This window comes from Siniperca chuatsi, linkage group LG2, assembly GCF_020085105.1.
Source record: "Siniperca chuatsi isolate FFG_IHB_CAS linkage group LG2, ASM2008510v1, whole genome shotgun sequence".
Lineage (NCBI taxonomy): Eukaryota > Metazoa > Chordata > Actinopteri > Centrarchiformes > Sinipercidae > Siniperca > Siniperca chuatsi.
The window spans coordinates 22,823,617-22,840,927 of NC_058043.1; the positions used below are offsets into that span (position 1 = coordinate 22,823,617).

Genomic DNA, 17,311 nt, shown 5'->3' on the forward strand with positions numbered 1-17,311 from the left:
CCACTTCAACATCTGTCACCCTCCCTTAAGCTTCTCAAAAGCCCTATGCCCTCTTTCGCCTCTGTCTCTCATCCTGCTTGCTCCTCAGCTCCGGAGTGCTTCCCAGGTCGACTTTCACTTTAAGGCCTGGGACTGGCCTCACCTCCCGCCCTCAGATACCAGCTCCATCTGGCCTTAGCAAAACACAGCCTCCTTGGATGTGGAATTTTTGTCTTGTGTGCCCTGTATATTTACATTTTAGGATGCTCTAATTCCACCAAGGAATGTATGTAATGTGTAGTTGAGTAGATTGCAAGTCCTCAGCTACCACTGCTCAGAGAACACCATATAGATATTTTTAGATTTTCTTGTAGGAGAGCTTTCTTCCAAGGCTTTACAAAATTTGAACAATGATACAGAGTATGCTCTTAGTGTATCATTGCCTGTATGAAACCTAGCAATATACCAGCCAGTGTACCATTTTTGTTCATTGGTGCCAGTGGTGCCTCACAGTGGCACTAGGCTTCAAGCCTCGCCTTAACCCACTCTAGTTTTTAGGTTGTATGCTAACTTATTTAGCTGCTGTCAGAACACCTCACATCAGATAAAGTTCAGCCTCTCAGGCCAGCAGAGGCTGTCGAGAAGGCAGTGTGGGGGAATAGGACTCTCACCCATATTACCCATGTCTCTGCTGGTCGGTGTCACAAAGACCTGAATAGGTCACAGGTGTAAAGGTTACAGAACATGTTGCATCACTGACAGCAGTACAGTTTCTGAGTCAATCTCATGCTGAAAAATACTGCAGTGCAACTTTAATCCACTCTGAAAATATCTCCCCTGGCTTTCGAGAGGTGCAGAGGAGAGGCCGCTTTCAGGAGTAATGCTACATATTCGCTTATTCTTCCCTCCAGCCTCCATATCGGTTTAAAGAAGCTTTTAACATTCATGCATGGGCTTTAGCGTTACTATCATTACCTGAAAATGGGCTTCCGTGAATAAGCAGGCGAAAGGCTACAGCAGGAGCAAGCATTAATGGTAAATTGCCAACTGGAGGGCCCTCTTGGCTCCCACAGAGAACAGATTTATTAACATTTATCTCTACTGATAGGCCTGCTGAATAGTGTATGCTCTTGGACCTTGCAATAAAGTACAGCAGGAGATACATGAATATGTGACAAACAAGTGCACATTGTACCATTGTATATTTGTGTTTGTCTTGATTTTCTCTAGAATAAGTCTTGTTATCTCTTTTTTAGCGGAGGAACCATGTTGACCATTACTGGAACCAATCTGGCCACCATCAAGGAGCCCAAAATGAGAGCCAAGTATGGAGCTGCCAAGTCAGAAAATGTAAGTTTGGACCCAGACACCCGCACACAGTTTTTATTGACAAAGTAAAAAAGCAGTGACTTGACTTTCCAAGTGAGCCGGAGTAAGAGCAATATAGACACACAGGTGTCTCTCTCTCTCCTCTGTGAAAAAAACTGATTTTCAGACAATACTCACACTCCTGAGACAGACACAGACGCACACACCTGACCCGCCGGTCAACCAGCCAAGGGCCCATTTTCTGTTTGTTTTTGATGTTGAATTTCCTTTTAGCAGTTTAACCTTTGAAATGTCAACCAGCAATAAAGCGGCTCTGGCAAATCCCCCTCTCTTCACCTAGCACCACGGGGCTTAGCTAACCTTTCTCCTACTCCCGCTCTAGCTGAAAGTAAAAATATCCCTTCTTTTTCCTTTGTCCCCCTATCTGTAGTCATTTTTATTTTACTTAGTTTATGTTTCTATTGACCTATAAACACAATTTTGCTCTGTGTCTGTGTGATTTTACACACCCTTTGTGTGTGTGAGCGTGTTAGTATGTGACATATAGAACATAATGTAAGGCTATAACATGCTGTGAAACTATTCAAAGGTCTCTGTGCTGTGTTATCATTAACAGCTACTGGCTGACCTCTCCTGTTTCTCTGTGTGTCATTACAATCTAATTTGTTCTTCGGTGACTGATTTAAGTGTCGAACCCCACAGGGGATTTCCAGATGATATCAACACTGATTACACCACTGATGTTATTAAGCCAGCCTTTTCCTCATTATGTCATTACAGAGACATTTAATCACTCATATCACATAACCCTGTTTCAGCCATCGTATATGTTGTTGATTATGTATTAATTAACATGATCTTTTGCGTAAGAATATTAAAATGCACCGTTTTTTAAATTTCTTGCAAACCATGTAAACAAGGTAGAAAGGTTAGACTTTATTTAACTGTTTATCATATTTTCTCCCCTGTTCTCATTCCCTCCTAACTTTTTCTCTTTTCCTCAATCCTTTCTTCTCAATTTCCCCCCTCACTCTTCCTTTCTCTATGTATCTTCCCCATCTCTAGAACTGCACGGTTTTCAACAACACCGTGATGGTGTGTCTGGCGCCCTCTGTGGCCGGATCTGACAAAGGCTTCTCGGAGGTGGGCAGCAGTCCTGATGAGATCGGCTTTGTCATGGATGACGTGCGCTCTGTGCTGGTGGTAAATGAGACTTTCAGCTACCACCCAGACCCTGTGTTCGAACCTCTGAGCCCCTCGGGCATGCTGGAGCTGAAGCCTAGCTCACCACTCATACTCAAGGTAAATTGCCTTGTGCTCTTAGCATTGATCTGTTTTGGCCTTGTCTCTACCTGGCTTTGCTTTACATCCATCACGTCCTTTCTCTTTTTATTCTTCTCTTCTCTTCAGTTTTTGTTTTCAGCTTCTCTTCTCATGTCTTTTTCCCCGTGTCTCCTTTCTCCTCTCTTTGTTTCTTCCCAATCATGTTTTCTGTCTTGTTTTTTCTTCCTTTCTCTCTTCTTGCATCACCTTTCTCTTTTTATTTCTGCTTTTTGTCCTCTATTCTTTCACACAGTGGACCACGCATGGGTGGGGAAAAAGGGGTTCTTATGTCTGAGTGAATGTCTGGATGGAATTTGGGTTGGTTTTGCATCAAAGCTTTTTATCGAAGGTTACTCTGTAAAGGTGTGGAAGAGACATCTTAAAGCTTACTTAGACTTAAGGACAAAAGAAGGTTAGCTGAGTATTAGCACTCAGTTGACACACTATAAGAGCAGTAATAGTAGATAGCAGTGTTCCAGTAATATTGAGTATTGTCAGCAACGTTAAAAGCTCATTCTCACAAATAGTTATTTTAGAAAATGCTGCAGCGACCTCCCAGTCAGCATCCAACACAACTGATAAGACGCTGACAGGCATTTAAAATGATTTGCCAAACATTCCTGTACAGACACTTTACTCCCTCTTTCCTCTTGCTTTGAGAGTTTTTCTTTCAACACAGCCGTCTTTCAGATGTGCCTCAACCTTGAAAGATGTTATTTCTTCTCCTGCTGTCTCCAATGGGGTTTGGAGACCTTTAAGGGAAAAAAGTTGCTTCTAAAACACCCTGTTTAAAATCCGGTGAAAAGGAAAGTAATGTTTATAAAGTGGACCCATGCGTTGCATTGCCACCTGCTCAGATTTCTATCAGATAAAGTTCTGTAGAGAGACTTCATAGCCATGTTTACTCTAAGCCATAGAGGCAGTACGCATTTGAATCCAGAGCACATTTATAAAGGCATTGCCCCACCCACCCACGCTGTCTTTTGTCATTTCACCTCTCCCCTTGAACTTCAAAGCCTCAAGAGCGAGAGAGAAAATTATCATGCAATTTCATGGAAAACTAAAGCCTTTTTTCTCTCGGCCAATCAGGGTGGAGTTTTAGAAATGAAGAATCACGCCTCTCTCCCCTGTAACTTTAAATATAATTCTATAATGAAAAACTCTGATTGCCCCACCGTGCTGCGGGGTAAAGAATTTCAGAAATAAGCAGCACAGAAACGGCATCCTATTAAATAATTGCGGAGAAATTAGACGTTCATTGAGATTTTCCAGCAATTAATTCCTCCCACTCTGCAAAGCGTAGTGAGTTAGGATGCGGAGGGGTAGGTCTAGGTAGCAGAGGAGAGGAGAAGGATTTATGTAGAATTTATTTATTGTACTCCCCATCAACCTTAGGAAACCAACAAATTTTTACAGTCCTTGGACAGCATTTTTACATGTGCCAACCAGTGGCCACCAGATCTGGATCAAAGAATCGAATCGCTGATTGACTAAATTTAGAAAAAGTTACATTTTTAACTCAAGAGCAATGTCATAGACTTGGTTATTAGTTAGGAAAACTAGAATGTGCACCAGATTCTCATATTTGGTTTTCTGGCAGCATTAAGCAGAAGCCCTGTTGCTATGGATACCTGCAGTTTAAAGTACCTTGCACACTGATTACAGCTGTGGCTGAACTGTTGACGGACACCTGTCAGCCAATCAAAACAAGTGTTTGTTTGTTTTTTTGACAGCATAAATCACAGTAGGAGTGAATCCTTTTGCGTTTATATGATTATTATTCTATTTGTGTAGACCACCTCAGACTTATTCCTTATGTAAGTAACCGATGCATGTGCGTGTCTGTTCCCAGGGCCGTAACCTAATTCCTGCAGCCCCAGGAAACGCCAAGCTGAACTACACAGTGCTGATTGGGGAGACGCCCTGCGTTCTCACCCTGTCTGAGAGCCAGCTGCTGTGTGAATGGCCCAACCTGACCGGAGAACATAAAGTCACAGTGAGTAAAACTTTAATACTTTTATACATTACTGGTTGCTGAGTGTTTACTGTTTTCCAATTGTGTAATGTGTCTTTCTTCATTATGTTAACTTGATTTGTCACACACGGAGCAAAGCATGGTGCCATCCAGGGTTAAAGGGTTTGGATACAGCCATACAAAATCTGAAAATAAGCAGCATCCCTCTCTAAGTTACATTTTTCTATCTTAAGTACCTGTATTTCATCATCCCTCTTGATTTTATTTCTTGCCACCGTGCAAGCGTCTGCATTTTACATTTCTTTCAGCCTCTCAGCCCGTCTTCTTCTGTACCTCCTGTTCTCTCTGCTGTTTCCGCTGTTCTATTCATCCCCCTTCTTTATGTCAATCCACTTCCTGCCTTTTCATTCATTCATCTCATTCTTTCCTCCCCATCCATCAGACCTAAATCTCTTCAATTACTCTAGATTTCTCTTCCCCATTCATATAGCTGCACACACACAAACACACACATCCCGTATCTTATACCGTTGGCGGTGTTTGCGACTGTATTTATGTCTTAGAGGCTTTTGATCGGTCTCGTTTGGCTGGCATCCTCCTTGGGATTTCAACAGTATTGATATTCAATAGAGACCAAAAAATGGCTAGTGGGTGTGAGAGGTCTGTGTCTATTTTTACCCTCCTCCATTTGGTATTTCATAGACGTAAGCCAGTTGAAGATGGAATAAAAGGAAAGAAAGAAGACAAGAGGAAAAAAACATATCCAAACGTTTTTTTTATTCACGTTTTCTGCAAGCCAGAACTGTTTTGATGTGATATGGTTGAAAGTCATATGGGTGTGTGTGATTGTGTATACTTATGTGTTTTACTGGTTCCAAAGACAGCCCTGGGGCACAGATGTTTCCTCCCCCAACCCAGATATAAAGGGTTTTGGGGAGTTTTGGCCTGCACTTGGCTCAACTCGGCACAGCTTGGTTTGCCAGTATAAATGCAATGTGGGATTTAGCGTTGGCACCTTGCATAATTTTTTATCATTATGCTGGATTTATAGTGGTTGTGACCAGGTGTAGGCCTAAAATTGCCATCATGTGGAACTGTAGCTCTTGTAGATAAATTTTAAAAAGGCCCAAATAATGTTTCTGTATAATTTCTGGTTACACTTTACTTGGATAGTCCGCCTACAGATAGTTTTTAGAGTATTTGTAACATTTCAGCAGCGTATTAGTTGAGATTCAACAATTCAACTGTTTCACAAATAAAGGTATTGGCTAGGTTTAGGCACAAAAAACATCTCGGTTAGGGTATGCTAATGAATTGTCACATATTCTTTTTTGATAATCTGTTAAACATCTACAGAAAAGAGTGGAACAGTTGAAATGTTAAAAATACTCTATAAATAACTTCTATCCAAGTAATCTTCACAAAGACTATCCAAGTAAAATGTTAGTGTCTGTATGAATTTTACGTCATGAATGGTACACGGCTTAAATGTTGGTAGCAGCAGCTAATTTGTTTTCTGCTTTATGTACCTGTGAATGAAAATGCTTTACAGCTTCAGCTTGGAACCCTGTCAAATACTGCTGCAAACAGACCCACAGATGATTTTTAATGTGGTGTCTTTCATCCCCCTGCTAGACAAACAAGAGAGTTTAACTTTTCCGTTTGTGTCCGTCTACTAGGTGCGTGTTGGAGGCTTTGAATACTCACCGGGGACCTTACAGATCTACTCAGACAGCCTGCTCACCCTGCCTGCCATCATTGGTATCGGAGGAGGTGGCGGCCTGCTCCTCTTGGTTATCATTGTGGTGCTGATCGCTTACAAGAGGAAGTCACGGGATGCCGACCGCACCCTCAAACGGCTGCAACTGCAGATGGACAACCTGGAGTCCAGGGTGGCCCTTGAGTGCAAGGAAGGTGAGTTTGGGCAAAATCTGGTCATAAGAGGGCTGTGACACTAACTGCTCAAACCTCAAAAGTTACTTTCATAATGCTTGTGTTCACCTCGTTTCTTTTAATCTTTCTCCCCAAATAACTTTCTGTAAATCTCTCCCTCGCTGCAGCTTACCTCAGAAGCTGCACAATTCCATTCAATAGTCCTATCCATTTCGCTCTCTGCTTTCTCCTTCACTCTCTATTTCTCCCTCCCTCTCATTGCCAACTGTCCCCCTGCTGTTAGGTGGCAGTGGCGTGTGTGTGTGTGCGTGGGTGTTGGTGTGTTTCCAGAGGAGTACTTTGATCTGAGCCAGCCACCAGATGTTGGCTCTCCAACACATGAGAGAGCCGCCTGGCTGGCCTCACTACCTTCTACACTGAGAGAGGGGAGAGAGATGGAGGTTAGGTAGATACAGGACACAGAGGTGGGAAAGTGAGGGATAGTAAGGAGGGAGGGGTTTGGCCATGACTGAAGCAGGGGGAGACAGAGAGAGGGACTTGCACACCAGTACATTAGCATATATTCATTTGGCAGGAGACAGCATGGATCCAGTGAGAGCCTACTGATGCTGTTACTGGTTTGTCTGGCAAGAGAGAGAGAAGCAGATGGGGAGAAAGAGAAGGAGAATACTGATAACCATGATCATCAGAATACATTTGTTTTAGAGATCACTTCACTTGTTGCACTGCTTTAGTAAACCTCAAATATAACAATAACATAAAACATGTACTCTAGTTACTAGTAGAGGTTTCCAAAGATGATCTGCAGGTTTGGGTTTACGTTGCACTGTTCAGTACTAACATGTTAACAATCAAAATATTGGCAATATTGATAGGTAATCAGTATTTTAAAAAATCTATTTTAACAATGTAGCATTGCATTTCAAAAAGGATGGGGAACGGACTTAGAAAAGAATGGTCAAAATAAATGCAACAATGGGCAAGCTTCAAAAAGGCTGGTTCCTACACTTCCCATAATGGAACTGATGGCTTCATTGATGGCTGTTTCCACCAGTTAGAGAAACAATCAGACCTTTTTAAGGCAGACCTTTTTAAAAATGGCAACATCATCTTCCTCCATAGCTTGTTAGCTACCTAGCCACTACCATGAAAAATAAAAACAAATAAAGGCTTACGAAAATTGCGACAAGCGTGCATGAGACTGACACGCCTGTACAGTAGTCGTAAATGCATCTACAGAAATAACAACTCTTAAACTATAATTTTCAAAGTTAACTGCCGCAGCTTCTGTGCCAACTGAAAATGACATCGGCGGGAAGGACACGTCACTTGCTACCGATTGGTTAGGGCAACATTAAAGAAAGTATCTCCTCTCCCAACAAAAACTTGCCTAACATGAACACAATGTCAGACTGAAGGAATTAAGTAAAGTGAAATAGCAATCTAGTCTGATTATCAGGCAATGGTAAACACCCACGTCTTTCAAATTCCACGTCCCCAGATTGTAATGCAAGCTAACTCTGCTCTACTCAGGGGATGACTTTGTGTGTGATTTCTTTTTTCCAAGTGTGTGTGTACTTCTCACCACTCCCCCCTGACACTCAAGTCTTCATGTCCTGCTCATTTGCAACTACCTGCAATCACACGCACACATAAACTCACACAGCAGTTCAAACAATGATTGGCTGGGTGAGTCCAGGTGCCCTGACCCTGTCTGTCCCCCTCTGTCACCACTGTCTGGAAGACGACAACAGGATGGATGGAAGGAGGGGGACGGAGCGAGGGAGATAAATAAGGCGGACAACTTGTGAGAGGAGAAAAGGAGGGGAGGTGGGCACTGAAGAAGAGATGGATAGGAAGATTATGAGAGAAGGAAAAAACAGGAAGGGAAGCAGATAGTACTAGAGAAAGAACTTAAAAATGGAGAGAGAGAATGAAGTTGGATTTGAGGATAGCGGGAGATGAAGAGAGGAAGATAATGCCAGATAAATATTTGGTTGCAGAAGAAGGGAAGTGATTAGAATATGTGGGAAAATAGAAGAAGATAAATAAGGGATGGATGGGCAGGGTAGAGAAAAAGAGACCAATTAGAGATGCAGAGAGAGATGGATGGCACACGGGAACCACCAAGAGAAAAAAACAAAGATGGAGGAATCTAGTAGAGGAGAGGCAACCATAGGGGAGAGAGAGGTGACCTCTAAGATGTCACTTTGAAGGGAAGAAAAGGAGAAAAAGAGATAGGAAGAGAGGGATAGGGTGACACGAGCCATCTGTTAGTCTGGGCTTTGGTTCGTTATTTGTTTGGGTTGTGTATCCATGTGTTCGTGTATTTTGGATGACGCTAAAGGGCACACACACACGTCGAGTTAATGGAACCGCATAGCTGTATATTTTCTCCTCATGGGAGTTTTTTATTTATAAAATAAAATCAAGGCAGTACAGCGAAAGCATTAGCTATATGCACTATTGTATGGGATGTGAGTGAGAGAATGGATTTGATCCCATTTGTTTCCTCTACATGTGACTTGTGAAGCCACTGGAGTGTACAGAACGGGGTCAGAACACACACACACGCTGGGAATGGAAAATGTGTAAAAACATTGACACATGCACTCACATAAATCATCTGGGCACTAGGTTATGTGTTCAGCTGTGGGGCAAGACAGGAAAAGTGTTAGGTGGCAGCGTGTAATGTGTGTGTACTCACAGTGCTCATGTTCCTGTGTGCAATTCCATCCTGAACTCCCCTCCAGCCACAGAGTACCACACCACTTTCCTCTATCCTCCCTCTCCTCCTTCCCTCCATCTTTCTCTCTGCTCCCAGCACAGAGCGATCCCATAATGCTCCTTTTCACTGCTACTCCTCCACACGCCTCCACCTTTTTCCTCAGTTTCACTTGTATTGCCCTTTTCTACTCTAAAACATGCTGTTTCTGAAAATCAGTTTGACGGAGGCATGAATAGTCAACGTCAAGATGAAGACTGGGTCTATAGTTGATTGCAACTTTTTGCAGGTGTTTTATGTTTGATCTGAAGTGTTACCAGAGCTTTTCCATTCTTTCTTCTCTTTTTGTTTGAAGTCTTAATTTCCAAACACTAATAGAAAAATAATAATCATTACTTAAGAATACAACTTAAAAATTGGAGGATTTTAGCTGGTAATGACCACCTTTAAAGTAATAATTCCCAACTTTTACATCTATGTATGTATGAATGCTTCTTTGCTATTCACTTTTGCCAATTGATTACATACAATAGTGGTTAAATCTACATTCCTATTTCCCAAGAAAATTGCTCTTCTGTATATGAGGAGATGCGTTTTACACTTTTAGAAACAGTTGTTTGTTTGGGATAAATAGATGCTAGAGCATGTAAAACAGGCCTCAGTCATTAAGTGTCTTTTAAATGAGTGTTTTGTGTTGAGCCACTGCTGACAGAACGCCAAACTGAAGACTGATTATTACCAAAGGTGTCACCAAAAAGAAATCAACCTTGAAGATTATGACTATAAAAAACAGTATTTTCATTCCTGTGTGATTCCTGTGACTTTCATGATATATTTGTAACCATTCTCTTGTCCTTGGTGCAGCCTTTGCAGAGCTGCAGACGGACATCCATGAACTCACTCAGGAGCTGGACGGAGCAGGAATCCCCTTCCTGGACTACCGCACCTACGCCATGAGGGTCCTCTTTCCTGGGATAGAGGACCACCCTGTGCTCAAGGAGATGGAGGTACGGGTCAGTAGAGAGCGCTCCACACACACAAACACACACTGAAGAATGAATGAAAGTTGTTCTGTGTGTGTGTGTGTGTGTGTGTGTGTGAGGTATGTAATTAGAAATGGCCTGTTTGAAGAAGAGATTTTAAGCAAGGACTTCGGTGAATAACAGAAGAAACAAATGTCTGCATTTTGAGTGTTAAAAGGAATGGAGTTTTTTAGAATTCAGAAACTTTTGGATAACAGCGTGCCTGGAAGAAAAAGAATAAATCCAGTGGAGATTCTTGTTTTGATCTGCAAGGTTTCCAGATTTTTTTTAATGTTTTTTTGCTTTTCCAAACTAAGTTCTGCAGCCTCAAAAGGGTTATTCCTTTTAAAGTTTGTTCTATCTGTACTACTAGGGTTTGATCAGTGTAGGATTTAGAAGGCTAAAAGTTACTCCTCCACAATGAGACCAAAACTAGTGAAAATCTAACAGCACTTTAACACAGTTTCTGATAGAGGAAGGGAAAACTCTAAAACAACTCTAAAATAAATTGTAAATTCTAGAGACTGATTTGATACAGCTGAGGTAAGACTATGAATATGTCTACCGAACAGCTTTCATCTTCAACAGCTTCTTAGTCAAGGGTTCGAGGCAGGAGAGGGTTCAAGCCCAAACTAGGAAGGTAAAATTACTTGGGGCAAGCTCCAGTTTGATGTAATACAGTGAAGGGAAGGTTCTTTTTTGGGGAGTGAGCAATGTCTGAGCTCCACTAAGTCTAGGTACAAGTGATAGATTGCCTCTACAGGACCAAGCCTGTTTGAGGCTCCTGAAAAAGCAATGTTCACACATTCAATAAAACACTCTCTCCTCCACTAGTGCTCCCTTCTGAAGAGGGAACACTATCACTCACATGAACCTCAGCTGTGTGGACATTGTACCGCAGCATGCACACATGCTTCCATCATTTTTCTGTATACGTTAGACTCACACACATACATCACATGGAAACGCACACTTGCGCTCCGCTGACATGCATGTAAGGTGGCAGCTGCAGGTACGGGGGCCTTTTGAGACATTCAGTATCTGCTCGTGCTATCAACTGTATTCCAAAGGGATAGTGTAGCGCGACATTGGATTTTCATTTGTATGGCCCAGGCAATCACAGGCCACAGTAGTGCGCTAGCAGGCAGATCAATTTCTTATTACAGCATGAAGCTCACATTCTCACTTCAAACCTCCGTTCCTCTCCCTCAGAGGGGGAGGCCGGCCCGTTGCTTTGAGACAGAAAGAGAATCGGGGGGGGACAGAGAAATGTGAAAAGGGGGGAGAGCATTTGGACTTATAATATTAGGTAGTAAAACAAGAGTGCAAACCTTGAAAGCCTTGTTTTATGGATGCATCCGGAAGCTGATTTTTGCTGTATGTAGATAAATATTTTGTGTGTGTGTATGTGTGTGTGTGCACATATGGCTCTTTTGTCAATGCACACTTCATCTGATATTCCTCATTCTCACATATACTCATTAATCCATTTCTCAAATATAACTCACAACCAATTTTTTTTCCCCACACCCTCCTCTTCATCTTGATCTCAACCTCTTTATCCACCCCTACTCTTCACTCTTCTCCATGTCTCCCCACCTCTAATATTCTACATTTCTTTTCTTGCACCTTTTCTCATATTCCTCCTTCCTTCCACCCCTCTCTTTCTATCTTCCCTATCCTTGCATTCCATTCCTTCCTTCTTCTTTTTTCTTCTTTCTCCTCTTACACTACTTTCATTCTCTCCCTCCATCCATGCCTCCCTGTCATTTTCCCCCATCATTACCTCCGTCCTCTCCTCTCCAGGTACCCGCTAACGTGGAGAAGGCCCTGACGTTGTTCGGCCAGCTGCTGACCAAAAAGCACTTCCTGCTGACCTTCATCCGCACCTTAGAGGCACAGCGGTCTTTCTCCATGCGAGACCGGGGCAACGTGGCCTCCCTAATCATGACAGCACTGCAGGGGGAGATGGAGTACGCCACGGGCGTCCTCAAACAGCTCCTGTCTGACCTCATCGACAAAAACCTGGAGAGCAAGAACCACCCGAAGCTTTTACTCAGGAGGTACGAAAACAGGGAGGGTGAGAGAGGTTTAAACTGGCTCGGACTCTGCTATGTCACACATGCACAGATAGTTTCCCCACTGGGGGTTCAAGTTTGAGGTTACGTCCCTTTGTTTATCAAACTACAGGTTTAGGACGTCCTTGGGAGGAGGCACCCTACTGAAAGTGGGCACCTTGACCATTTAGCCTTCAAAAAAGAAAAAGAAAAACAACAAAGAAGTTTTGTTACTTGTCATTCCCTATTTTTACCCTTCTGTTGTCATGGCAGTGGTAATGCACATGCAAAACCAAGCAGATAGTTATACTCATTATGGTGCTGAAATAGGAAGAGAACAGGAAATTGATAGAAAATAGAAGATGGTGCTCTGTGACAATGTCGAGTGATTAGTTTTTCTCGTACAGCTGAAGTTATGGAGCGGAAAGGCAGTGGACAGGGACTGTAGCTTTTAGAGGCCTATTTGACGTTACCTCGTCTCTAACTCTCAACCCTGTCCCTGTCAGAGAGGATTACACCCCTGAGCACACACACACTCCCAATGCAGCCGCAGTCAGACAGACCGCTCTCTCCTCTCTCACACACACAGTGAGTAAGGTAGAGAGGGGAGAAAGTGTGAGGGATATAAAGGGAGAGAGAAGGAGGATTTACAAGGGAGGGTGTGAGGGAGATAGAAGGGCTTGGTAAAGGGGAAAAGAGGAAGATGAGCAACAGAGGAGGGAAAGAATACGAGGTGAAAGAGGCAGTGAGAGAAAGGTGGATGGAGCAGAGGGAGGGAGATGGTGATTGACAGAAAGAGAGGGCAAAATGTCTAGAGGGAGACTTGGGCTGGAGGCAGATTGATGGAAGGAGAAACATGGGGGGGAAGAGGAGGGAAGAATAGAAAGGCTGTACGACGGTAGAAAGGTGCAATATGGTGAGAGAGTAGATAGGCATAGGGAGAAAGAGAAGGGAAAAGGGAAAAGCTACTGCAGACAGTCGGCCAGGAAAAGAAACACGTATTTAAGGAAAGACACAATTAGAGAAATGGCCTGTCTCCAAATAAATTGGAATTAGACATTAAATGATAAAAAGTTATGTTTTTTTTCTCTCCTCCTCCTCCTCTGAAAGATATTTAATTAAAAATCTAATCAAATAAATGACTCTCAGCCAGTGTGCCTGTGTGACGCCTTTTCCAATCCCCTCTTGGGGCGTACGGTCACAACACGCTGTCCCTGCTAACTACACTAGCCTCGGGAACTGGCGTTAATAAGCTTGGCAATTATTACACATGTTCCACCCTGTTTTGGTCTTTTTACTGCAATAGACAATTTTTCATGTTTATACATACACACAGAAAAGCACAGGAAAAAGACTTAATGTGGATTTCCATCCCCTATGGTAAAATAATGCTCTTGCATTGGGTGCATTTTGTTTGATTTGTACATTATAGGCTCAGACTCACTGTGTGTGGCCAGGAAAGCTGCATCAATCCCTCCTCTTGTAGCACATGCTTAAAAAGTTTTGGAACGATGGGTGCAGGGACGTCGTTTCCCTGAATGAGATAATGTTACAAGTCGCCCACTAACGTGTCCTGACATGCCCAAAAGCGTGTTCTGTCCAGGTGTATTCGCCTCCATCGTCCTCCATCCCCTCCGTTCCCTGTTGCCTCATCTTTCATCCGCTATATTTTGCTGACAGCCATGAAAAAAAAAACTGCACCACATACATCAAACAACACTCAACAGTCAAACGGGGAAGCTTGCGGAAGCGTAGGAGTTTACGTCTCGTTCCTGCTACAGGCCTTCACTGGTTTCACTAGCACATTGGCCTAGTTTCCTGTGTTTTCCCTTATTCCCTTACTATTCCTCAATTGTCAGAATTTCTGTGCAAAGTTGACGAGAAAATATTTTCCTGTGCTGTCATTTCTCAACAGAACATACCTTTCTTCACCTTTTTGCACCTTGTGCCTTGCTAATGACAAAAAGATTAACATTTGCTAGAAGTGTGGGAATGTGGCCCAGTTAGACAACCCAGTTACACAGCAGAAGACTCCAGAAAATTCCAGTTAGCTTTGATGCCTCCCCCATTCATCTAAGAGAAAACAAGAAATAGATAATTAAGCAGTCTTCCTGTTTCTTTGTAATGTGGAAAGGAAAGATGGTGGAAAGCGAGGAGGCAAATCTGAGGACGATGACGGAAAGGGAGAAATAATCTCTTTTTGGCCCTCCTGCTATTCCCCCCACATACCCTTAGTGCCGGTCTCCCTTTCAGCTGTTTAACAAATTAGACGCAATAAGTCCGTAATTACAATGCCTTTTAATTGCTCTGTTTTCATTCGCCGGTTGTTCACGTGTGTCTGCTCGAGAGCGTGCACGTGCAGAGGTTCCCCTCATTACACGGCAGGTTTGTGATTAACGAGAGAAGTTAGCGAATTATACTAATTGCTGTATTTTTAATGAAGACGAGTGGGTTTGCTTGGAGGGGGAAAAATATGAGGGAGGGGCGGCGTGAAACAATGAAAGAAATGGAGGGGTTTGTTTTGGCAAGTTAATTTGTTTGGGGGGGGGGGACAAGGGAAAGGGCTCAGTTGTTTGAAGGCTAACCGCATGGCGGCTGATAATGCCGTGTGTTCTCTTTGATGTGCAAGCGTGTCTTAAATGCCTTTTCCTCCCGTGATGAAAGTGTTGGTTTATGCTCACAGATCATAGCTTGGGGAGGGGGGCTTGTTGAAACAGGGACGAGCAGTTTGGGATGACTCCAAAACCTCCCGGTGTCTTGTTCAGAGGTTTATGTGCTGCTTAGTGAGGTGGTGGCAAAAAGTCGCATTTTTGTTTTCTTTCTCCTTCTTACTCTTCACTCCCATCATGTCACTGTCACTCTCTAATTTTCTTTTTCTGTTATTTCCCTCTCACCCTCACCATTACCCTTCACCTTCTCCTTTCTCTTCCCCTTCCTTTCATCTCTCTCCCAGGACGGAGTCAGTCGCTGAGAAGATGCTCACCAACTGGTTCACCTTCCTGCTTTACAAATTCCTCAAGGTAAAATTGTCTGTCAAACACACACACACACACAGAGACACACACAACGTTTGAAGCAATACTAATACCGCTGCTGTTTGAGAATATAAAAATGCCTCACTATAACACGCACACACAACACACTCACACACATTCACAGCTGCAGCATTAGATAAGGCAGAGGCAGCAGGCTACCTGTCCCTTACTTCTGCCTTTCATGTGGTAAATTCTCCTGTCTCCGAATTGAGGAATCTGAAATCTGAAGCGCTGTTCAGACACAGCTGGTTATGTTGTTGTGATCGCCGTAGCCTGTCGTGCTAACCCGTCCTCTCTTTGTGTCCCTCGCTGGATTCTTTTACAGCCAGGAAAGTGTGTGTGTGTGCGCCTGTATGCATGCCTGTGTGTTTGTATCCCCTTCAGAGCTTTGGGGCTTAGCAAAAGAAGTAGCCAGAGATCTTACACAAATGCATTCTCTCATTTCTCTCTCTGTCTGTGTCTGTGACTGTATGTTTTCTTTCTCTTTTTGAGTTCCTCTCCCTCTGATATGGAATCAGAGAGAATTATTGAGGCTTAAACTGTGCTAAATTCTTGTTTCCACACACATTCTCTACATCCAAACATCGCTGCAGCTAATCAGTTAGCATTGGGGCCTTAAACCCCCGCCAGGACAGGCATTCTGGTGAACAGTGAACCTGCCAAGCCCCCGGGGGTCCCAGTTAGCATCTGTGTGTGTGAGTGTGTCAGTTTTTGGTGTGCATATATGTGTGTGTTTTGGCTCCAAATACGAGACTGGACAGCCAGAGTTGGGTTCAGAGACAGGGGAGTGGGTTACCGGGGAAGCAGTTGGGGATCTTTTATAACAGCTGTGTTTTATAAACTTTAGACAAGACAAAAACAACAGCGAAAGGTGGAAGAATGTACAGAGAAAATGGTCAGAAGCAGTTTTGGATGGATGAGAGGAAGTGTTGGAGATGTGAAAAAAGTTTTAAAATGAAAAACGGAACAAAGAGTGCAAGGGAAAGTGAGAGTGGGAAATAGAGGGATTGGGAAAAATTAATACTGAAGCAAAGACTTGCTGTAGCTAGCAGCAAGGTTACCAACCTAGCTTTTATCTAACCTCTGCAATTCAGCGCCTCTCTCTCTCCTGAGTTTTTAGGGGTCACTTAAAAGAAAGGCCTGGAACAATTTCAAGGTTCAGCCAGGTGTGAATAGAGATGGGTAAAGGTCAAGTAGTTGTTCAAAGGGAGAAAATAGATGAAGCTTTTACCTACCAAAGGGAACAGGAGTAAGAAAAAATCCTTTTATCCATTACCCTATTCTAAGGGTTCACTTGTCCTCCTGTGCACTGGCTTGTTAGAGAGAGTGGGGAGCACATGGTTACTCTATTTCTGCACCAGAAGTGCTGTGTGTTGCTTTGGATAAAATTGCAGCTGACTGTTTTAGGATGCTGTATGAAAATGTTATTGTTATAGTATAAAAATTATTTTTTAAAAGAATGGATATATTATAATAGTGGCAACTGGACACTGAAGTCAGAAACAGTACAGCAGATCTAAATGTACATCAGACATGACGCTCTCATAAACATGGAGCATCAGTATTGCTTTTCCACACTGGTGCTGTCTGAAGGAGACAGAAGGGCTGAGATGCAGCACAGAGCTGGTTTGTATGCTGTTAGACAAAGAGGACGTCAGCCGGTTTGCTGTGTTTTCGCCATAGGCAGCAGGCAGTGTTAGATTATCCCACAGAGTTCATCTGACAGCTCACTAAGATGACTGACATGTCTTGTTGATGCATGAACATGCCCAGCTGAAGGGCGCAGGGCAGGACTTGCAATACGCTTCCTCTGCCTCAAGGCACAAAGTTGCATTTCAAAGCTTTACAGGACAGTTAGAAAATGGGAATCATTGGTTATACAGCATGAATTTGAGTAAGATTATAAAACCAAGAACTTTTAGAAATGTATTGTGATGTGAGTAATGTGCAACCTTACTTTACTACAGCTTGGG

The 17,311-nt window shown here is 43.0% G+C and overlaps 1 protein-coding gene across 5 annotated transcripts in view; it reads left to right on the top strand.

The window, feature by feature from the left end:
• LOC122868706 (plexin-A1-like) overlaps positions 1 to 17,311 on the top strand; it is a 192,745-nt gene that overhangs the window by 162,438 nt on the left and 12,996 nt on the right. For 3 of the 5 annotated variants that reach the window (XM_044180937.1, XM_044180965.1, XM_044180947.1), the window contains exons 17-23: positions 1,236 to 1,329; positions 2,374 to 2,610; positions 4,484 to 4,627; positions 6,286 to 6,520; positions 10,089 to 10,237; positions 12,053 to 12,309; positions 15,257 to 15,323. In XM_044180937.1, the coding sequence (XP_044036872.1) occupies positions 1,236 to 1,329; positions 2,374 to 2,610; positions 4,484 to 4,627; positions 6,286 to 6,520; positions 10,089 to 10,237; positions 12,053 to 12,309; positions 15,257 to 15,323 (1,183 nt within the window). The remainder of the gene's footprint in view (positions 1 to 1,235; positions 1,330 to 2,373; positions 2,611 to 4,483; positions 4,628 to 6,285; positions 6,521 to 10,088; positions 10,238 to 12,052; positions 12,310 to 15,256; positions 15,324 to 17,311) is intronic. The other 2 variants (XM_044180956.1, XM_044180974.1) reach the window with 1 other exon arrangement.